Source organism: Chiloscyllium plagiosum, unplaced genomic scaffold (genome assembly GCF_037043375.1).
Source record: "Chiloscyllium plagiosum isolate Xiang-an unplaced genomic scaffold, Cpla_swu_hap1 HiC_scaffold_10, whole genome shotgun sequence".
NCBI lineage: Eukaryota > Metazoa > Chordata > Chondrichthyes > Orectolobiformes > Hemiscylliidae > Chiloscyllium > Chiloscyllium plagiosum.
Genome location: NW_028270148.1, coordinates 28,745,540 through 28,770,560, shown reverse-complemented (window position 1 = coordinate 28,770,560; position 25,021 = coordinate 28,745,540). Strand labels below are relative to the sequence as shown.

At 39.1% G+C, this 25,021-nt stretch overlaps 1 protein-coding gene across 1 annotated transcript in view; it reads right to left on the bottom strand.

Annotated features, from left to right (window-relative positions):
* The window catches only part of fmn2b (formin 2b), a 479,925-nt gene that overhangs the window by 120,629 nt on the left and 334,275 nt on the right, over window positions 1-25,021 (bottom strand). The window contains exon 15 of the mRNA XM_087990994.1: window positions 19,274-19,366. Within this exon, the coding sequence (XP_087847120.1) occupies window positions 19,274-19,366 (93 nt within the window). The remainder of the gene's footprint in view (window positions 1-19,273; window positions 19,367-25,021) is intronic.

Sequence of the window (25,021 nt, the reverse complement as noted above, 5' to 3'; positions counted from 1 at the left end):
AAAATTCAACTTAGTTAACACTAGAATTTCTTTCACTACATGGCTTGTCTGTTTTTTTTATTCACATGTGGGTCATGGCATTTTTGACTGAACCAGCATTGAATTCCCATCCCTAGCTGCCCTTGACAGAGGATGGGGCTTGAACTGCTGCAGTCCAGTGCCATTATGGATAGAATTTGAGAATTTGACCCAGACACTATGGAGGAACTGCAATATATTTCCAAGTCAGGATGGCGATGGGCTTGGAGGGGAATTTGCAGGTGGTGGTGTTCCCATGTATCTACTGCGCTGGTCCCTCGAAATGAAGTGGTCGTCTATTTGGAAAGTGCTGTCTGAGGATCTTTGGTGAATTTCTGAAGAGTATCTTCACCTAATTTACATTAAGACACATGATTAATTGGAAATGTTACTTTGACTCTGAGGAGTTTCTGACATTGGGGAAAAAAAAATCACCTTCACAGAATTCAAACTTAAAAACTTATTTACCTTTACTTAAGAGCCCATGTTTTCAAATCATAATATTGAATCACAGAACAGAAGGTATGCGTTTTGCCTTTGTGGGATAAAGTGATGACATACTTTCTGCAGTAGCAGCTTAAAAATACCTGAATGCCATAGGTATTACCAAATCACTTTAAACCTCCACAATCAAACTATTCATCAAAATGTAGCCTGAACCGTTTCACCAAACAGGCCCATCGAGCGAAGGATTAACGTTAAACCAACAGGAGACTGTTGAATGAATTCCGAGTGCACAAGGAGGACAAACTCCAATATTATATAAAGTTGGAATGCCAAGTAAAGGAGCACCTGTTTTGGGTATTTAGTTAGTGTAGTGATTAGGTCGAATCAAAGATGAAAGATCACTGTTGATGCCTATTTAGGTTATGTCTGGAAAAAAAGTAAGTACAAATGTACTAAACGTTCTTTGACTGCAAAATGCCTTGGGACATGTTGCTGTGTTACAAGTTCTATAAGAATGCAAGTTATTGTTGTGAATGACTTCCAGGAATCACAGTATTTTTGTTGTCTTGATTTAAGAATAAGTTCTCTTTAACACTACTGAACAAGTGGAGTGGAGTAAATATGTAATTTGTGCATGTTAGAATTATAGGAGCATGGGAAGAGGAGAGGAGCATCTCACATCTTGTGCCTGCCCACCATTCAAATGAGATCATAGTTGATCTAGTTCCATGTACCCATCCTTGATACATATTCCTTAATATTTTTGTTTGACAAAAATCCAACAATCGCAGATTTAACATTAACAAGTGTTCTGGCATCAATTGTTGTTTGTGGACAGAATTCTGAAACTCTACCACAGTTTCTACAACAAATTTCTGAAAGTTCTGGTTCTAATTTTCCAACCTATGCCTTTCCTCCTTCCTGGACTTCCCCGGGCAACGGAAACAGCTTCTCTATATTCACCTATCTGTCCTCCTTAATGTGTTGAAAACTTTGATTAAATTAACCCAACTTTCTAGGAATAAAATCTTACTTTGTAATCGCTCAGCGGTTAACCCTTAGAGACCAGATACCATTTTGCATCACCCTCGAGATCAATTCAGTGCAGAAAGCTTGGAAGAAGAAAACAATAATGCTTCCTGGAAGAAGGGCCACTTAGAAATAGCTAGATCCGAGCTTTGTTGATTGTAGTGGCTTGGCTTGTCTGACACATAATGGTGGCATACACTTGAGCTATAGATTTACTAATATTTAAATAAGCAAGTTTATGCATTGTTCTTAGAATAAGCAATTCCATATGCAATAGCAAAATTGGATCTCCACATACTGAGAAGCAAGCAAAAAATACAACACTAACAATTCATGCTTCTTGCCAATTTTCAAGTTAGCGCACGGATTGAGAAATATCACTGAAATTACAATGCCGGACATTTTGGCGTTTCTGAGCCTATTAATTGGGTCTTCATTGTATTTTGTAATTTATTTTCAGCTTTCAATGACCTAAACTGATTTCCTTCTAATGGTAAATTGCATGGCAAAAACAACCTGGGACTAATATAATGCCATGTTTATTTCTGCCTGACAAACCTCAATAATGTAAGCATGATTTAAATTTTCTTTTTTTTTTCCAAACTGGCAGAAATTACTAAAATACAAATGCAACTGGTATGTTATTAAAATACAATATGGGTTTCAGCAAAACGATTAACTAAATACATGGAAGAGACAGATGAAGAACTATCAACATGACTCAGACTTGGATAGAGCTTTAATCTGAAAACAAAATTAGAATAGTCGAACAACCACTGCCTTACAATCACTGTCAAATCTTTTAGGGTATATGCATTTCTGCAGTTTACCACAAACAGAAAATGCTATAAAGAGCTTTTCTGAAGGGCTGGCCACAAATTGAAGGCAACTGGCAAAGACACCAGAGGTGAGATGAAGAGAATTTTAAAAAAAAATAAGGTATGTAGCTAATTATCATCAGAAAGTGAAAGGTGATGCAAACAGACTGAATAATAACTTGCAGAAGAAAGTTGAGTGAACACTTGTCTCAAAGGTAAGAATCTAATTGAATAGTTCTTTCATAGGCACTGTGGAATGAATTGCTGTCTGCACTGTATGATTTTAGTTATATTGATTTCTTTTGAGTAGTCAAAGAAATTCTTGAAATAAACATAAGTTTAGATGAATAGACAAAAGGGCACTGGAGAATGAGAAAACAGAATAGGGACAACAGACAAAAGCACAAAAACAATATAGGAGAGGATCTAGTTAATAGGCTTTGGGTTAAGTTTGACCAATCATAATTTTCTTTTTGGCACTCTGCTCTCAAGTAAATTTCAAAATCGATGAATGGAGTTACCAGAGCCTAAAATATCCCTTCAATTTACATCCCATATTATATTTCCACCTTGATAATTCCAGTTGAGAGTTCACTCAATATGCTTTGCTTTCAAACCTGTAAAACTAGTCAATTGACACAAATCAGCCATTGTCATAGAGACAATGTTTTGTGTAGTACACAAAGAAGCACTTTGGTCCACTGTGACTGCACCAGTTATCAAACATCTATCTCGTGAAATCCCATTTTCTAGCACATGGTCCATAAACTGTGTTCAAGTTGAGGATGGCCACTGCAATTTAAACTATTAGAACAAAGGCATGCAAATGTCTAGCCTTAGTGTGATGATGCTGCCCCTTTAACAATGTTACGTTATCTTGGGTTTTTTCCCCCCAAGAGGAGTTGTCAAGTCAGTGATGCTGAAATGGCTGACAGAAATTGCTTAAGTCAATTGAGGAGGTTTTGTTTTTAAAATATAAAAACAGTTGTACAATGAAAGGGGAGTGGCCAGTTCTCCCAGTTCAGGTTTTTTTCTGGCTTGCTTGAAAACTGCAGGGGACTGAGAGAAACAGCTGCAGTGAAAAGAGCTTCCATGCTTCAACAGATGTTTCTTGCCTGAACTTTCTCTCTGAAACCTCTCCTGCCGAGAAGAACCTGTGTTTGAATGTACCTTTTGCCTAAGGGCGTGTTTATGGGATGTAAGCATAACAGGTATAGTTAGTAAGTTTGCAGATGACACCAAAATTGGAGGTGTAGTGGACAGCGAAGAGGGTTACCTCAGATTACAACAAGATCTGGACCAGATGGACCAATGGGCTGAGAAGTGGTAGATGGAGTTTAATTCAGATAAATGCGAGGTGCTGCATTTTGGGAAAGCAAATCTTAGCAGACATATACACTTAATGGTAAGGTCCTAGGGAGTGTTGCTGAACAGAGACCTTGGAGTGCAGGTTTATAGCTCTTTGAAAGTGGAGTTGCAGGTAGATAGAATAGTGAAGGCAGCGTTTGGTATGCTTTCCTTTATTGGTCAGAGTATTGAGTACAGGAGTTGGGAGGTCATGTTGCGGCTGTACAGGACATTGGTTAGGCCACTATTGGAATATTGCGTGCAATTCTGGTCTCCTTCCTATCGAAAAGATGTTGTGAAACTTGAAAGGGTTCAGAAAAGATTTACAAGAATGTTGCCAGGGTTGGAGGATCTGAGCTATAGGGAGAGGCTGAACTGGCTGGGGCTGTTTTCCCTGGAGCGTCAGAGGCTGAGGAGTGACCTTATAGAGGTTTACAAAATTATGAAGGGCATGGATAGGATAAATAGGCAAAGTCTTTTCCCTGGGGTCAGGGAGTCCAGAACTCAAGGGTATAGGTTTAGGGTGAGAGGGGAAAGATATAAAAGAGACCTGAGGGGCAACTTTTTCACGCAGAGGGTGGTGCGTGTATGGAATGAGCTGCCAGAGGAAGTGGTGGAGGCTGGTACAATTGCAACATTTAAGAGGCATTTGGATGGGTATATGAATAGGAAGGGTTTGGAGGGATATGAGCCAGGTGCTGGCAGGCGGGACTAGATTGGGTTAGGATATCTTGTCGGCATGGACAGGTTGGACCGAAGGGTCTGTTTCCATGCTGTACATCTCTATGACTAGATATCATGACAATTCCTAAACTGCATGGTACATTGCGCATTGTGGTCTATTGCAAAACCTGCATACTCTAAACCGTCAAACCTATCAATTTTCTTGGTCAGCTTTCCTAGCTACAACTGAACTGGTCAAGTGTCGTAGTTCAGTTCCAACAGGCGGAAATATTGATACAGAAAAATAGGCAAAGGCTACTTCAACACAATGTATGTGAACAATTCTATCCTGCAGATTCCAAGCAAGGCTTCAGCTGTGATACATGGCACAATGATCCAAACATTGTAAAGGATCCTCAGATGATGGATGTGAGCTGTCATGTGGTACAACAAAAAGTGTTATTTAAATCATCTTGCAATAACATCAAGAGTCAACCAATGTCCATTTTGCTGTTGAAATTTTACAACGGCTTTCTTGTTGCCTTTGACAACGCAAAACTCCTACTTTGCACATAATTCAACAATGCTTTTAAGAGCACTCAGCATTAAGAACATGAATACTTCAATCACTAGAGGTTTCAGCATCTCTGTTTCAGTAGAACTAGTGCATAGCATGGTAAGTTGGTTATTCTTTTCTCAGCACCATTTCAACATTCTAAGACTAATTCATCTGACAATTTCATAATTAGGTTAGGGCTCCAATTCTTGCATTGCACTACCATCCAGGCATATTAAACCATTACAAGAGAGATATATGATTTAGGAAAATAAAGGAAGTAACACCTTGGCAGTCTAAAAAAACCTATTTACTAAGATGTCAGAACTAAGGGGTTAGATTTATTAGGAAATATTGACCAGGCTGCAGCATGTTTCTCTAGAAAATAGTAGGTTGAGGAGTGATTTGTAAAGATAATTCAGATTAGGTAAGGGTTGATTAGGTAGACATTCAAAAGACATTTCCACTTACAAGGGAAAAGGCAAAGTTAGGTGTCATATATGTAATGGGGTCAGTAATAAATGAAACAGGGAAATTAGAAAGAAAATTATTCAACAGTTAGAATGTGAAATGTACCACCACAAAGTGCATTTAAAGTGAAAACATATACCTCTTTAAGGGAATGACACATCACTCATTACGGCGTAGGGAAATAGCAAGTTCTCTGGATCAGGTTGTGTTTAGGGAGCTCACATGGAACTGATGTGAACTAACTGCACCAAATTACCCATTTGTGCACTATTCATTCTGTGTAATTTTAACTTTAGAAGCATAACTTGCTGCTTAAAAGCTATATAAAAATGTCTCAGAGTCTAGGAGGGGTTTTGTTGGGTAGCAAGGTGTACACCCCATTTTCTGGGGATGTTTGTTTAATACAAGGGCAGAGGTTTATCGTTAGACTGAGTAAACAGAATTTTACAATACATCTGTTTGATGATCAACTAAGTTTAGGAGCTACCATCCACTACAGATAGTGAAAGCATAGATATTCGGTGACACATATCCGTCGCCTTGAGGATCTAACTTCCATGAGAAAGAAGCACATTGTTTTCTAATAGCAGGCACATGAAAATGGGCTAACTACTAGTCTCCTGATACATGGAGAAAACATCCAATCTCGTTTGTCTCTAAACCAACCTCGGAAATTGAGATTCTAATTGAATGGGAATTACCAAATGAGCAGAATTGTTAATCCAGTAGCTAACTTCAATTCGGAAATTTCAATCAACCATTGGAATCCTTTGCTGTGTTCATAATTCTAAAGTACAATTGACTGGGAAACTGCATTTGGCAGCATGGTGGCTTAGTAATTAGCATTGCTGCCTCACAGCGCAAGGGACCCAGGTTCGATTCCAGCCTCAGATGACTGTGTGTGGAGTTTGCACATTCTCCCAGTGTCTGGGTGCTCCAGTTTTCTCGCACAGGTGAGCTGGCTATGCTAAATTGCCCATCGTGTTAGGTGCATTAGTCAGAGGGAAATGGGTCTGGCTGGGTTACTCTTTGAATGGTCACTGTGGAATTGTTGGGCCAAAGGGCCTGTTTCCACAATGTATTTAATCTAATCTAAATGTTAATAGTAATAAATCATGTAATGAATTGATTTGTTTCATCACTTGAAGGAGAAGGTGAACATAAAAATTACTACTTCCAAACATTTAGATTTATTCCCCCTGTTGTAAAATAATATTAAATTAAATTAAAACATTAAATATCCCCCAGAGGCATTGCTTCATCATCTTGAGTTTGTTTTCCATTTTATATCAAGTTCCACTTCTCCATCTGAAGAATTGCAAATTACATTTCTAAATAGAGACATATGTCAAGCAAAATGATGAACACCACTGTCCGGATTAATCTGTCATTTGATAGGTTCGTCACCACTTGTTCTCGCCAAATAAATTTCTACACAGCATTTGTGCGATCAGTGTGAGAGGCTATTTTGAAGAAAAATATTCTGGGTTTCACTCTGCAAAATGTAGGCTATAATAATCTTAAATGATAAAAATTAATCCAGATATCACAAACAGTTATTCACCTATCATAGCTCGGTAAAACACTTGTCAAATAATAGTCCAGGATACCCACTGTACTATGACTAACACATATAAACACCACAATAAACTTGAAATCAATAGGTATGTGCTCCAGCTGTCGAATCTTGGTACAGTCCCACAAAAACCATAATTAAACAAATTTTGCATAGCAGAATGCAAAGTACAAAAAGTCATGGATCACAATGTGTAACTAAACTATGCTTAGCACACATTTAATTTTATTCATAGAATCTCATAAAAGCAAATGAATAAATGAATAATTAGCCCATGATCAAAGCTTCCCAAAAGTCAGGTTTTGAAAGGTCTGGTGCATTATAAAATTAAGAACATTAAAAGCCATGGATGTTATTACTAAAATTTGTGGTAAAAACATTCAGCTCTACTGAACTATGTTCAGAAAGAAGTAGGAGCAAGAATGAAAGATGATATTAAGAACAACAGAATTCCATTCTCTTCCAAACAGGAATCTAATCTGGCTAGTGGAATGCCTCAAAATGTGTGCTGGTAGGGTGAAAATGTGGTCACAGCAACAGGATTTAAGGAAATGTATTTTTGCTATGAAATTAAAAATGCATAATCTAGATCTGTAGCTTTTTTTTGGCGGTGAGGAAGTGGTGACAGGTGGAGGAGACAGGTAGGCCAAAATAGAAACCAGTGTCAATTATTTCTGTTGGCCATGTGCATCAGTTTATTACATTAGGTTTGTAACATTGCAGCCAATTCTTGCACAATTCAAATGTTTAGTGGATCACAAGCGCGATTCTATGATTGATTCACGGGATAAATTTTTCAGAAACAAAATATGGCAGTGGCAGTAAAAGACATCAGTTGTCCAAGAACAGCTCAGGTAATCCTGCTCCTCTCGCCTTTCCTTTTCAGTCTACAATTTACTCTCCTCAGATGCCAATTTAATTTCCTTTGATGCCCTGATCAAGCTCTGATCAGTGCCTTTTTGGATCCTAAGAGTTCCTTAAATTTAAACAACTAAATGTGCAATCTCATGAGAACTGAGTGCTTGTATCCAGTCATTTGAATGAGGAGGAATAGGACTGAATATAAATCAGCTAAATGCAACATACAAGTTACATACATCAGCATCCTTGATGTGCACAACAACTGGATATTTAGTTTGTGATCAGAACATAAAATTAACTACATTCCTTCATATACATTGTACCAGAAGATGACACAGGCAATCATGTTCCATATCACTTCATTACTGTCATTTATTACATGCAAACAAAAAAAAAAACTAGTTTTCTGGAAAGATAAACTGTTTACAGATTTTAAAGTTTGATTAGAAGTTAATTATTAATGTGGCGGCACATTAAGAACAAATGTTGGCCTTTGTTCTTCACCACAACATCAACAGTCAGTCAAATTCCATTTGCCTATTGCAAGCACCAAGGCTCCATACCAGCTCAGATGCATGAAACTCAATTTATTGAGGCATTTAAATCTGTGGCAAGTTTATCTTGGTGCTTAGCTGACATTTTTGGCAATGTCATCATGTACTGGCTTCTGAAACAAAGTGTTGGAATTTTCCAAGTTAATTTTCCCTCTGCTCCAACATACCAGGTAAAGAATGAAAAGTTGAGGCAATTCCTTAATAAACCTAAGATACATTTAAAGCTGGCAATGATTCATGTGCCTAATAAATAGAATGTACAATTATAGAGTGCTTGCCTTCAGACAAGACAAGATGGTTGGGTTCTGCAGTCACCAAATTTATTGCTACAATAATGACCAAATGGCAATCTTATCTGGCAAAAAGAACAAAAGCACTTCCTTTTTGGAAATCTGGAGCTAAATTGCCATTTCAGAAAATATGTCCATAAATTCCCTATCTACTCTAGTTATTATTTTCTCATAACTCCATATGGCACTACTATTTTAAAAGCAAGAGCAAATGACTTTGAAGTCATTCAACCTGCAGGGGTCCTGGCATTGGAACTGTTTGGCAAAAACAATATTCAGTCTCATTCCAACAAAGAACAATTTCTTTTTCTTTGTTTTTTAGAACTGCAGTAATACTGCAACTACTGCTATCACACTGCTGTTATTTTTGTATTTGTGCAAACAGTGAAGAGTCATCCTACTCCACTACATTGGTGTGAAAATAGAATGGTAGGAACATCACTGAACAAGAGGAGCCCATTAAATCTGCATTGAAGCATGGATAGGATAAATAGACAAAGTCTTTTCCCTGGGGTCATGGAGTCCAGAACTAGAGGGCACAGATTTAGGGTGAGAGGGGAAAGATATAAAAGAGAACTAAGGGGCAACCTTTTCCACACAGAGGGTGGTACATGTACGCCAGAGGAAGTGGTGGAGGCTGTTACAATTGCAACATTTAAAAGTCATTTGGATTGGCATATGAATAGGAAGGGTTTGGACGGATATGGGCCGGGTGCTGGCAGGCGGGACTAGATTGGGTTGGGATATCTGGTCGGCATGGATGGGTTGGACCGAAGGGTCTGTTTTCATGCTGTACATCTCTGTGACTCTCTGAATGAGCATTAAGATTTGATGCTGTTATTAACCCTTTGTCTTAGTAACCTAGTTAAATGTCAATTTCTACTGGCTATTGTTTGGAATGTCAATGATAGTTTCAACTCTCGCAACGAGTCAGCCATCAGCCTGACTGTTCTATTTAAAAGCAGCACAATTCCATTTCGAAGCCCAGGTGGTACTTGAAGGCAACATATTGCTTCCACCCCCAGAGTCAGAACATCATGACCTGGGCTGTTTCCTACACAATAACATTTTTAAACATGGAAAGGGTTAGTAACCTGCCAACATTCTTAGTTGTTCTATGATTGTACATACCTGCATACCTGCTATATTTCAAAAGTTTAGATCAAGAAGTGCCTCTGGAGTAGGGGGATGGCAGTGTGATATCAAGTGTGTGTAAAATTGGCATTTAAATTGGCTGTTGAGACATTTTTGTTGAGCTGGTTTTAATGTGCACTTTGACCATTTCATTGCTCTACTCTTTTAGTGCTAGCTATGCATGCCGTTGAGATACCAATGACATCTAGGTAATAAATTTCTCATCATTTTACTGACATTCAAAATTAAATTATTCAAACTATTTACACATTTCAAGAGCACACTGATTATATCATTTCTCTCAAGATTTCAAAAAATATAAACTCAAGTTTATTTTTAATCATTTAGTGCAAACAGATTTATTCCCCTTAAATTGGGGCAATAATTCTAGACCCCTTGTAGTTCATATTATTGTGATATGGCTAAAATACTAACCATCAGTCATTAAGGTACAGTACCTTAACATATAAATTATCGCCAATAAATTGACAGCAGCAGTAAAATTAAAGTGCTTCCTTAATTAAAAAACAGAATTACCAAATTGTCAAATCAGTTTTGTACTGACCATCTATAATAGCTAAATTTCATGCAGACTCGTGCTGGCCGTGGATGGTAATTTCAGGACAAAGTGGCTGCAAACAATCTAGTCAGATTGGCTTGAGAGTTTCCTCACTACTGTTATATTGGACCAAATAGATCACAACAAAGAGTCATTAACAGGTGCCCAGCTTTCAACTTTGTTTATTTTGAAATGGGAAAGGGAGGATACTTGCAGGCAGAACTGGGATAAGAGGATCAAGTTTTTAAAGGATTTCATGCTTTCTGTTTGCTAAGCTGGTGAAAAATTATCAGGTTGTTTTTCTTCCCAATCAGTGTGAAGGCGAGCTGGGAACCTCATCGATTAGATCTGTCAAAACATTCAAAGCCCAGAGTTCAGATGGAGGGGGGCAGGGGGGGGGGGGGGGGGGAGTTGGTGGCATGATACTTCTCAGGGAAAAAAAACATTTCTGCTAAGATCAAACGGGTCATTACCTGCACACAACATCTTAAAGAGAGATGCACTTCTTTCATCATAATTCAACTGATTTCATTGATGTGCAGGTAAGGTGGACTGGCAATGCTAAATTGCCCATATTGTATCCAGGGATGTGCAGGCTGGGTGGATTAGCCATGGGAAATGCAGGGTGACAGGGATAGGATGAGATACCCTTCAAAGGGAAAGTGTCGACTTGATAGACTGAATGGCTTCCACACTGTAGAGATTCTATGATTCTATGTTGACCAAACATGAAGCTAAGCAAAGAGTTGTTCCCATTTTTCTGAATCACACTTTCTTGCCAATGTCAAAATGTTACAGTGCTAAATGTCAAGTTTCTACTGTCACTGCATATACAATCTACTGACAACAATACTTAGGAATTTGTTTTCATGGAAATTTGAAGATCAATTTGACACGTGATACAGTTAACACAACAGTAGTCCAATTCAGCAACTTTAAACCGTGTTGCACTAAAAATTGGCTAAGTCTGACTATAGGTCTGGATTAATTGCTTATCTCAGAAATTTCTTGTATAAATGGCAATTTTTGGGGACAAGTTACTTCACCAAAACCAACAGAAACTTAATAAACTATCAAAGACACTCCACGTTTACTTAAATCCACTGTTAACAAAGCTAGATTTCAAGTTAATGTCAGTTAGTGTATGCAAAAGATAAAGAGAGATCAACAACAAAGCATGTACATTCAAGGAGCTGCTTAATAAACAAGATGTTGTGCAGTGAATTATCATAGTTACACACCATGACTAAGTCAACATTAACCTTTAACACATTCATACTGACATGATCGACAATTATGCAACGACTGAAACTTAATGCTAGGTCCAATTGGTGTCAATAAAACCCTTGTGCACATCCCTGGAACAAACTAAATGTTTCAGAAATAACAAGTGTGCCTTGGAAAAGTGAATCTGTTTTTTCTAAACTTCACAGAATGGGAGATCGCTGGCTGGGCCAGAATTTATGTCCCATCTCTAAATGCCCAGAGGAGATTTGGGAGTTAATTATATTGCTGTTGCACTGAAGTCACATATTAGCCAGACCTGGCATGGACATAGCTTCTTTCCTAAAGGACATTTATGAACCACATAGTCTCTATTTATAACAATCAGCACTGGTTCCACCATATGGTTACCATTAGCCCAGCTCTTTATTCCAGATATGAGTGAATTCAAATTTCGCCATCTGTCACGGCAGGATTCAAACCTATATCTTCAAAACACTAGTCTGGGAGTCTGGATTGCCAGTCCAGTGACATCATTGTTACATCACAGAGTCTCCCCTTAAGTAGTATTAAAACATCACTGGATTCCAGTTCCCATTTTAACATCAGTACTCTTAACACATTTCCCACCTTATCTCTGAACAAACAAAAATATCTGATCATAATGTTCATGTTTATTAGTTAGCCAATTAACATGACATTTCACTACTTTGTGGTGACAGAAACCTTCCCTATTGTCAAAGCAAACAGGCTGCAAGGAATGGAAATATGCTGTAATATCTAAAGATGACACCATTCAACAACAATTTTATTTATACAGCACCTTTAAAGTAATAAAACATGTCAAAACATTTCACAAGGCTAGCACAAAATAATTTGATATCAGCCACATGAATATTAAGGTCTGAAGGCTAAACAACTCTTAATTAATGTTGGTTTCAGGAAGCAACTTTAAAAGATGTTCTTCTTGAGGTGAAACACAAGTAGCTAGCTCACTATTGTGATTGGAAAGGCAAAGCTGTATGAATCTCTTTCTTACAGCAAAATTGAACTGGAAAAATTTGAAAGAATCTAATACCACATTGATGGCAGAAAGCTATTTCTCGCACAAGCATACACAATGCCTCAAATTTGCAAGTAGGTTGCTCCTTATTGATTAGGTACAAACAATGACTGCAGATGCTGGAAACCAGATTTTGGATTAGTGGTGCTGGAAGAGCACAGCAGTTCAGGCAGCATCCGAGGAGCAGTAAAATCGACGTTTCGGGCAAAAGCCCTTCATCAGGAATAAAGGCAGAGAGCCTGAAGCGTGGAGAGATAAGCTAGAGGAGGGTGGGCGTGGGGAGAAAGTAGCATAGAGTACAATAGGTGAGTGGGGGAGGGGATGAAGGTGATAGGTCAAGGAGGAGGGTGGAGTGGATAGGTGGAAAAGAAGATAGGCAGGTAGGACATGGGGCAGTGCTGAGCTAGAAGTTTGGAACTAGGGTGAGGTGAGAAGGGGAAATGAGGAAACTGTTGAAGTCCACATTGATGCCCTGGGGTTGAAGTGTTCAGAGTCGGAAGATGAAGCGTTCTTCCTCCAGGCGAGGCGGAAGATGAGGCGTTCTTCCTCACTCTGCTGAGGACATGGAGGTCCTGGGCCTCCTTCACCGCCGCTCCCTCACAACCAGACGCCTGGAGGAAGAACGCCTCATCTTCCACCTCGGAAGCATCAATGTGCACTTCAACAGTTTCCTCATTTCCCCTTCCCCCACCTCACCCGAGTTCCAAACTTCCAGCTCAGCACCGTCCCCATGACTTGTCCTACCTGTCTATCTTCTTTTCCACCTATCCACTCCACCCTCCTCCTTGACCTATCACCTTCATTCCCTCCCCCACTCACCTATTGTACTCTATGCTACTTTCTCCCCACCCACACCCACACCCTCCTCTAGCTTATCTCTCCACCCTTCAGGCTCTCTGTCTTTATTCCTGATGAAGGGCTTTTGCCCGAAACGTCGATTTTACTGCTCTTCGGATGCTGCCTGAACTGCTGTGCTCTTCCAGCACCACTAATCCAGAATGCTCCTTATTGATCTTGAGAATATTAAATGCTCTCTGTTGCAAGTAGTTATTGGGAACTGACTACAGTTTTTTTTAAAATGAGGATGGTTACAAAAAAGGCTTATTCCTGCATTTGCACAATTCTTCAATAATTAATCTTTGCAGAATGAAGATAAAGAAAACTGATCAGATTTCAAAACAGGCACAACATCAATTTGAGATGCTAACAAAAAAAAAGTAGAAGCAAAAATGCTACTGATAAGTTTCTATACTTTCCTCTTCTGAAATTGCAGAACAATTCCAGTCAGGGTTGTGGTAATTGGTTGAAATGGATGATACTTCAATAGAAGTTACTAAATTGCAATAATTTACTAATTATATCAGCATATTCAAACTCCATTCCAAGAATTAGGTGGAGCCCCAAAAGTAAGGCACATACAAGAAAAAGGAATTAGACAGGCATCCATGAACTGTACAAGAGAAGCAAGCTAGAGTCTGGATAAGTGGTTACAGGGAACAACCAGTGAAAAAACAATACTTAACAAATTCCATCACAATTGATGGCTGCGTATGATCACAATTCACTTGAGGGAATTGCTGATGGTTTGCATATTTGCATTATTGTATTTCACGACTACTGCAAGTCCTAAAAGACAATGATCAAGGATACATGCTGCTTGATTGGACACATGCAATGTATCACTTAGCAAAATCATCAGAAAATTTTGAAAGGTTTAAATCAAAATTTTGCAACTTGTATTTAGTTGCATTGATCAAGAACTCCAGCGCAATTTTAGTTATAATTTCCTTGAGCAGGTTATAATAAAAGATACTGTCAACGAGCAATACGTTGTGGCCTACAAGACACATAGCAGATTTAAGATTGAGGGGAAAAGGTTGCATGATATCCTTGGATAAGCATTTAAAATAAAATTATTAAGAAAGTGAAACTGATTAACCTTAAATTCTTGCTGTCAACAAACGATAATTTAAATGGTAATATATTTTTGCTGGACAAAGTTATTGAGAGTGAATGCACCAAAGCTGGATCAATGGAGTGAAAGTAGTGCAGGACCACAACATAATGAATGTAAATGCTGTTTTCTCTTTGATTTGGCATTTCTTGCAAATTATTCTGATGAATACAAAAACAAAAACTTTTATAAAATTAGTTTATATTTTATAAAACTACAAATCCTGCAAACCAGAAACAAACATAGAAATTGCTGGAAAAGCTCAGCAGGTCTGGCAGCAGCTGAGCAGAAAAATCAAAGTTCATGTTTTGGGTCCAGTGATCCTTCCTCAGAACCGATGTGGCTAGGAAAATGTTGTTTTATATGCAACAGATAGGGCTGGGGAAGGGATAAGGAGTAAACGATAAGTAGGGATAGAGCCCAAAGAGAGAGAAGAACAGCTGGACAGATGAAGGAGTCAATAATGACCTGACTAAGAGGGTCAATAGCTGTTAATGGAGATTGTTAGTGGCTAATAATAGGTAGTGTGTAATGGCAGACTATGTGGTAGCAAGACGTGGTGTGTGGTGTAGAGGGCCAAGACATGGGGGAGTTCAGGGCCTAAAATTATTGAACTCTATATTGAGTCTGGAGGGCTGCAGGGTCCCCATGCGGAAAATGAGGTGATGCTTTTCCAGCATGAGCTGGGCTTTGCTGGAGCACTGCAGCAAGCCCGAGACCGAGATGATGGCCGGGGAACAGGGCAGTGTGTTCAAGTGGAAGGCAACTGGAAGCTTGCGGGTGGAATGTAAGTGTTCTGAGAAGTGGTCATCCAGTCCAGGCTTTGTTTCCCCAATGTTGAGGAGACCACATTGTGAACAGCAAATGCAACACTTCATTTGCTGTTTTTTGCTTATAAGAATGCTCAAAACTAAACAGTGTTTGCTTCTGAATCAACCACGTAGACTGCAAACTCCAGGCCTGCAATGAAGTGACATTACTTGCCAGGAATTCAAAGCAAACAGCCCACCAAGATCCATGGTGTTGATTTTACCTTTTGGACTTCAATTCCACTCTAGTGTTTGATGAAGGAATCTTTGGTGTTGTCATGAAGCAAGCAATCATATGGAAGAATTTGGTCAGACAGCAAACCAGAAAATAATGAGCAGGTTTTATCATTCACTTTGTTTTGCTTTATGTAAAAAAAAAAGCAAAAACTGTGCAAAGGTCAGAATTGCAAACAAGATTCTAAAATCAAACTCTGAAATTACTTGCAAATATTTGACATGTCACACCTATCAAAAGTAGGTTTGCACAGCCAGAGGAATGACGAAGGCTAAGCTATTATCGCAAGACTACGTTAAATATACATGTACACTTGATACAACCTGTCATCAGTTTTTGTGCATGATTTTATTGTGGCAATAATGACATAGAAATGCAAGTTCACCAATGATTTCTAGATGATTTCTATCTTGAAGGGGGCAGGAAATTATTGACAGACATGACCAGATCTCTGCATTTAACCACTCGTACAAATACTGAAATATGTAGCAGTTTCTGCTAAATAACATCAAGTACTGCCAATTTTGTTGATGGTGCAAACACAAATTAAGGGATTTCAAGGCAAGTTTAATCCCTGGTTCACAGGACCAACACTGCATACCATCTATAAGATGCACTGCAACAAATGATCATGCCTCCTTTGACTGACAAACCTGCCATCACATTCTCACTTACAGGAATAGGGGCAACAAGATGCATGGCAACACCACTGCCTGCAAATTCCTCTCAAAGCCACACATCAACCTGACTTGGAATTACCACACTGTTCTTTCACTGTCAGTTGGACAAAAGCCTGGAACTCCCTTCCTAATAGTACTACGCAAGACCAGGAAACCTCATGTGCCGCAGCGTTTCAAGATGACAGCTCACCATAATCTTTTTAATTGTAATTAGGAAAGACCAACACAACCGATGAATTAAAATGTTAAAAAAAAATTAACCTCAGCTGAAGCGAAGTACTGTCTTAGGCATTGCTCTTTACGAAAGATGAAGAAAAACCTGCCTGGAGCCTCGCTCCACAGTTAAGCGGAAATGGTTCAAGAGTGAGCCTTTGTCATTATGCAAGTACATTAGAGATTCGGGGACTGTCCCAAGAGTTGCAGAGCAGATTTGATAGATGTGTTTAAAATCGTGAAGATTTTGAAATAGAGAGAAACTGCTTCCCCAACGATTAAAGGATTAACAAGTGGCTGCAGATTTAAGGAGATTAGCGAAGTATTAAAAGTGACACGAGAAACAATTGATGCAAGGATTTAAAATTGTGCTGCTTGATGTTACCATTTCATTAAATTGGATGAATTGATTTGAACCATTTAGAACATCAAAACAGTGCCTTCAAATTAATGCTGCATTGAATTTGAATCTTCATCAGTGCTTAAATTTCAACCACAGTAGATTAGCTCAGAAATGGGATTTGCTTTTGGTCATAAACACAATAATTGAATCCTTTCTTCTTCCGCCCTTGACATTGTGACTCCAAGTATGTAAAGATATAAATTGGAATCCAAAAGTGCCCACAAAACACAAATGTTATAAGCCTCTTAGCAGTCACAGAGTTGTGGATGGAACATTTGTTTCAGGCATTCGAGTTAAATATCCAAGGGACCGTACACCCCAAATTAATTCACTGATAAAGATGGGAAGATTGTGGCTCAGAGGTGTAAAAGTGGTCTGCAAATTTTGTTTGAAACTTAATTCTGAAGCCCTTTACAAAATATTTGTCCTCCGCCACCTCTCACCACTATAACCCCACCTGTTAAAGTTCGTCTCCCAATTCCTCTTAGTTACTGAGCCATGGTAATTCTAAAGGTTTGCAATATTTGTTTACATTTGGAGACGTCAGTCAAGCATGGCACCAAGACTAGGACTACAGGCTCCAGTCTGACAGCAGGCTGTGATCCCGGTCACACACCCACATACTTGATGGGCAGCTCCAAAAGTAAACAAACTTTACCGTCTCGGGGCTTTGGAAAAACGTGTTTGAAAATGAAGTAAGTTGAGGCTTTGTGTCTTTAAAGTCAATATCCACAGCAAATAAAATTACAATTAAAAAAAATAGAATTCTGGAGAAGAAAGGCTGTCTGACAGTAGGCATGTTTAAAAACTATACATTAACTTTACTCCTTTTCAACAACTGATCTCGAGAACAATAAATTCTTCACAAAACATAGGATTTCTGTTTTGTTTTTATTTAAATTCTCACTGCAGTGTCCTTCCATTGATCAAAGGTGACCTTGTACTCTTGTATCACAGACTGTCCATTTATGACTTAGGTGCATAAAGCCCCCAGATTGCATTCACACCCTATCCAGATGTAAAGGAGTGCTGACATGCCATTTGACTACAATGGCACATCGCTATGATCAGGTATAAACCTGAAACTGAACAGTGAAAACAACAAAAATGGCTTATTCCACTCAAGTATAATTAGGTAACACATGAGGCTCAGTGTAAACTAAATACAAATGTCACTCTCTGTAGATACAGCTCCAATATGTTACTTCGGTTTAATGTTTCAAGGACCTTTAATAACAGCTTGAACAAAGACTCAAAAAAAAATTCTGAAAATCATGCAGGCATCAGATAAACACCCTTTTCTTCGAAGCTCTCAGAAGTCCCCTTTTCCAATGGGACCACTTCATGTCCTAGGGTCTTGCATTTTGCCGAATTAAGATTTCAGATGTGTCATTAATATTTCAGCTTTTAAAATTAATTGCACACTATAGTTACACACCTTTGGAATGACTATTGGAAAATGCTGGATTTTGAGCAATTACTGAGTTTGATAAAGTGATGAAGTATTAGCGTGAAATGAAAATAAATAATTGCAACTAGCAGATTAACAAATAAGACAAAACGGCAAGACAAGATTACAACCATTAGTCCTCATTGTGTTAAAATGCTTTGTAGGGTCGGAATTCCAGGTGCCAAAGTTTGGAATTTGATTCAGCACGTACCATGGAAGCCACTGCCCCACTGAAAAGGAATACCCCACTAATTTGCACACATCCCAGACTGGACATCAACACCTTTGATCTGATTCATGATGTATCCACAAAGTGAAACTGAAATGTCAACAATCCCTTCCAAGTCACTGGGCTCTCCAAATTTAAACAGCACAAAAAAGCCAATAGGAAACATAAGCACCAAAAAAGGTATTGAAATGCCTGGATCCATGTTACCCACACGCCATAAACTTGGAAACACATGTATATACCTGACTCATTCTCTTTAAATGGCTAACTTGTCATTTACTACTGCTGTTTTGCAAATTAAAACAAGGAATTCTATGTGCTTGCAGGAGATAAATATGGAGGAGGAAAAACCTACTCCCAAGCCACTGACAAGGATCATTGAAAAAGTGTTCTCATGATTAATAGCTCAGTTATAAATGTCTTTATAACCCTATTGAAGGAAACTAATAACATGGTTATATATAGCCCAAGACAGCAGTTTGAAGTTTGATACAAAGTCTTTTTTTGTTGTACATCCCAAAATCTACTCATCAGGTACCATTTGCTTCCAATATATTTATGTCACTGATTAATTGTGTCACTTGGCAACTTCTGATGCCAAAACAAATATTGTCACAATTAAAATACATAATGTCACTTACCGGAGACTTTTATTTATATATAAAAAAGGCTGAACTCTATTCCATTTACCTTGATTAATGAATTCTTCCATTTTGTCTTTAAAAGGATGTAGATGTGCTTCTGGTGAAAGACTGCAGACTGTTTCCATTTTTGTCTCGCAAACTGCAACAAGGAAGATGAAAAACTGCAATGACCAGAAAGTCAAAAGACGTTGTAATTTCTATGACTGAGATTTTGAAGTGGGCATATAGAAGCAAAGATAGGTCACTGAAGCACTTCTGCACAATGCTCTTCAGTGCTGCGAAACAATTGATTGTTTGCATAAAGCAATAGCGCTGTTTTCTCAAATAAAAACAGAAATGAGCAGGTCTAGCAGCATTTACAGTAAGAAACAGTGTTAACATTTCATGTCCAATATTAACTTGTTCTGAAACAGCCTCAAAACATTAACTATTTCTCTATCCATAGGTGATAGAAGACCTGCTGAGTTTCTCCAGCATTCTGTTTTTACGTCAGATTTCCACCATTTGCAACATTTTGCTTTTATTTGAATGCTGATTTCTTCAACTAATTTCAGCCTTGAGGTCAAAAGAAAAGACAATTATCCCGCATCAATGGTGTAGTCAAGAGATTTGTTTTTATAATTAAGTGGTGCAATAATTGAATGAGAGGAATTACTTTATTCAGCACTTTCAGGATTAGATGGCAACTTTCTTGTTTTGCTCATCAAGAATCTTGAGGGATGGTCAATGAAGAACATGCCAAAGCCCAATAACTTCATACAAATAGATTTGATTTCTCAAATGTTTATAATGTGCTTCAGCTTTTTACACAATTTCAAGAAAATCCAGAAAAGACCTAATGAGAAGAGCTCTTTCAAAATGCACAAGGAAATGCATCATCTGACAGGACAGCTGATAGCAATTGCTGTTACTTAGGCACAGTCTTGTTTATAGGTTTTTGTGCAGTCAGTATTGCTCAAACATACCAGCTAAATGCCACAAGGGAGGCATTGCAACTGGGAACTGACTGAGCATGACAACCTACTGAGCATCACCTTCAACAAATCAAATTTGAAGGACTGCAAAGTTCACAGTTCGTAAGGTACCAGAGTCTGACTGGATCATGGGGCTGCTCTCTCATTAGAGAGAAGGGGAGGTGATTGATGATGGTTTGACCAGAGGGGCACCACATCTCAGGTGAGGGAAGAGATTGAGGAGCACAATCCTTCATGGTAACCTCAACCGTTGTGGGAACTGAATCCATGCTGTTGGCGTCACTCTGCATTCACAGCATAAGGCTGTCCAACGAAGTGCATGAATTCAATGTCAGCTCAGGTACAGAAAGAGAATGGGAGAAGGAATGACAGGGACAACAGAAAATTGGAAGAAAAAAAAAGTACAAATTTTAAACCATTGCATTTTCAAAATTTCCAGCAATTGCATAAGAAGAATGAGACTCCATACCTGTAACAGTTAAATTTCATGGCAAAATGTAACACACATTATAAAATCACTTATAAGAGTACAAGATTACAGCATGGTTGGTTATTACCAGCCACAGAAAGACACAGTCATTATACATTATTTAAATATATTTTAAATGGTGGTACAGAGAAACTTTTTTTTTAAATAAAAGAGGAAACAATGGCCTAGTAATATTATCATCAGACTATTAATCCAGAGACCAAGGTAAAAGTCCGGGGACCTGGGTTTGAATCTCGCTGTGGCAGATAGTGGAATTTGAATTCAACAAAAATCGAGAATAACAATCTAATGACGACCATGAATTCATTGCTAATTGTCGGAAAAACCCATCTGGTTCACTAATGTCCTTCATGGAAGGAAACTGCCATCTTTACCTTGTCTGGCCTACCTGTAATTTCAGATCCACAGTAACGTGGCTGACTCTTAACTGAGGAATAGGCAATAAATGCCAGCCTAGCTAGCAACGTCCTCATCCTGTGAATGAACGATTGAAAAAGTGCAGAAGCTAACAATTGACAAAAATAAAGGGGACTGCTTTTGGATATTTGCTTTAAGTAATCAATCTGTCCCATGCATGAACCTGCAATAGCACTGTGCATCTATTATGGAGAGTACCACTAGCTTTAATCTTGGGTAAGTTCACAATGACCTGAGATGCATGGTTTAACAGAGAATCATTTGAATGATTACAAATATCCAATGAAAGATAATTTTCTCACTTTTTCCTTCATGGAGCAAAAACCGAAAGCATGTCCTGTGAAACAAATAAAGATATTTCTTTGCACATAACTGCAGCATTAAGTACCGAATGAAACATTTATAATTTATAAACCAACTCAACTTACTCCACAGTCTCAGGTCGCATGTAATTGCCAATACACAAATACAAATAGATCTTCTGTGGTATTGTTTACAGAGAGGCAAAGGTGAAACATTTGAAGGTTGGGGACAGTTCTATATTAAGAGATGAAAGTAGAGTTGAGATGCTACGTTTAACCTCCAAGGATTTGTAATGCTGTGCAAATCTATTTTCAGTGAGCAAAGTATTTGAGTATTTCTGAGAAATCTAATTGTTAGGATTCTATTTCAGGCAGACAAACGAGGAGATAAGCTTCAGAAAAAGACACGTATGGATTTGTTTTTTAACCTGATGGACCTTTTGTGTGCTTACAGAACAGGAAATTACAATTTTCTCATCAACACTACGTGCATCATTCTGTCTACACTGAACAAAAATGTAGCGTTTGTGAAAGTAACAGGGCTCACTTAACATACATACATGCATGATCGTGCAAAATGTTTAAATGTATTGCGTCAAGCACAACAAAGAAAGCTTTGAGAGATCAGTGATCATGATCTGCTTTTCTCAAATGAGAGTTCAAAACTCCGATATCCTTCTACTGCCCAATATATTTTGGAGATTATCATGTGTTTTTTCTTAAAAGGATGTTTCCTTCACTAGAGTGCATCATTGTGAGTAGGAGACTGAAAGGGTATGATAGATCAACAGCAAGTCTTGGCACACTCCGTAGAGTAAGCTGAAATCTCCAAGTAGGTTTGCATTGTGAATTATGCTGGTGAGTCTCTTTAGACAGCTTGCATAGTCTTAGCTTCAGTAAACCCTTTGAACTTGAGCCCTGGTTTCCCCAGAGAGACACAAACCTCTGACACACAACACCATCATAAGTACTTCAAATACACAAAATCTCATGACTTTGTATCCAGAAAAAAGGTAAAGGCAGGTGACATGTCAGAGCATAGACCCATTCTCCCATAGCTCTTCTGATGGAATGCCATCCTACCTTGCCTCCAGAAGCTGACAGTCACATTTGGACTCATAAGAGAAAGGGAGGACTGCAGATGCTGGAGAGTCAGAGTCAACAAGTGTGGTGCTGGAAAAGCACAGCAAGTCAAGCAGCATCCAAGAAGCAGGAGAGTTGACGTTTTGGGCATAAGCCCTTCATCAGGAATGTGAAGAGGGAAGGGGGATGAGAAATAAATAGGGTAGCGTGGAAGGTGATAGGTGAATGCCGGTGGGGATAATTGTGATTGGTTGGTGGGGTGGGTGGAGCAGACAGGTAGGACAGGTCAAGAGGGCTGTACTGAGTTGGAAGGTTGGACCTGGAATGAGGTGGGAGAGGGGAGATGAGGAAACTGGTGACGTTGATGCTGTGTGGTTGAAGAGTCCCAAGGTGGAAGCCAAGGCATTCTTCCTCCAGTTGGCGGATAGCTTTGATTTGGCAGAGATGGCGGCCCAGGACTTACTTGTCCTTGGGGGGGTGTGAGAAGAAGTTGAAGTGGTCAGCCACAGGGCAGTGGGGTTGGTTGGTACTTGCATCCCAGAGACATTCCCTGAAATACTCCATGAGTTGGCAGTATCTCTCTCTAATGGTGGCGTCCAAATCCCCCCACCCCCACCTCATCCCAGATCTACAACTCCAACTCGGAACTGTCCTCTTGACCTGTCCCATTTGTCCATCTTCTTCCCACCAACGTATTACTACCCCACCTGTATCCACCTATCACCTTCCCAGCTACCTTGACCCCTAGACGCAGCCCCACCCCATATTTATCTATCAACCCCCTCCTCCAACATTCCTGATGAAGGGCTTAAGCCTGAAACGTCAACTCTCCTGCTCCTTGGTTGCTGCCAGACCTGCTGTGCTTTTCCACACCACACTTTGGCAACTGGACTCAATTATTACCTGAAATGGTAAAAAGTTGCAGCATGCTGCTGTACAGAGGGACCTGGGTGTCTTTGTGCATGAATTACAGAGGTTGGTCTGCAGGTACAACAGGTAATTAAGGCGGCAAATGGGATTTTGTCCTTCATTGCTAAAGGGATTGAGTTTAAAAGCAGAGAGGTAATGTTGCAGCTGTACAAGGTGCCGGTGAGGCCATACCTGGAGTACCCTGTGCAATTTTGCTTTCCTTACTGGAGAAAGGACGTACCGGAAATGCAGGGGGTGCAAAGGAGGTTCAACTAGGTTGATTCGGAGTTGAGGGGGTTGGCCTATGAGGAGAGACTGAGTAGACTGGGATCATATTCATTCAAATTCAGAAGAATGAGGGGGATCTTATAGAAACATATAAAATTATGAATGGAATAGATAAGATAGAAGTAATGAGGATGTTTCCACTGGCAGGCAAAACTAGGACACGAGGACATAGCCTCAAAATAAAGGGGAGCAAATTTAGGACTGAATTGAAAAGGAATTTCTTCACACAGAGGGTTGTTAATCTATAAATTGCTTGCCCAGGGAAGTAGTTGCCAACTTCAGTAAATGCTTTTAAAGCTACGGTAGAGATTTTTTTGAAAAATAAAGGAAGGTAAAGGGTATGGTGAGAGTGCGGGTAGGTGGAGCTGAGGCCATGAAAAGATCAGCCATGATCTTATTGAACGGTGGAGCAGGCTCGAAGGGCCAGATGGTCTACTCCTGTGCCTGCTCCTAGTTCTTATGTTCTTATTATGTTTTAAATTCAAAGATTTACAATTCATAAGCTAAAAAAAGTACGTTTAAAAGTTGAAGGCTGTTTAACGTTAGCAATAGTAGCATTATTCATCACTGGTTCCAGGATGACAGCTAACCTGGGTGGTGAATTGCTGGCAAGCCTTTATGTAATTGAACAGATCAAGTTTTGACCTGTAGACCTCCAGGCATATGGAGTAGGATGTTCCAAGGGATATTGGGATTTGGAGTACAGGATATGCTTTTTTATTCCCCCCTCCTCCCCCTTTCCCTGTTGCTGCTCTGTTCTGAGAAGGAAGACATTGTGAGTGAAAGCATGATTGAGCTCAATGGACAAACAGTCATCACATTGAAAGGCTGATAACAACCTCCTCTCAGTTATCAATGTCAATCACGACATGCTTCGAGGTGAGCTTCAGGATGACTTGAGTATTTCCTATTAAACAGTATTGATACATGGTGCCGTAAAATAGTGATTCACAGATTCAACTCTCATTTCTCGCCCAAGGCAGACTGATCAAAGAGATAAAAACAAAGTACTGGAGATACCAAGCGTGTTTGGCAATATCTGTGGAGAGAACAATGGAGTTAAAATGTTAACTCCAGTACGATTCCTCTCTTGCTTTCAAAGAAGAGTCAGCTTGGACTGAAAAAAAAAATTAACCGTTTTTCTCTCTCCACAGATGTTAGGCAGACCTGCTGAGTTCTTCTAGCATTTTCTGTTTTTATTTCAGTTCTCCAGTATCCACAGCATTTTGCTTCTGTTTGACTGAAGAAGTTTCAAGCAGAGACGGAATCATTTTCCAAAAGGTTAGCTTGGTTAGGTTGGGAGATGGGGGACATGGACGAAGAGAAGTGGA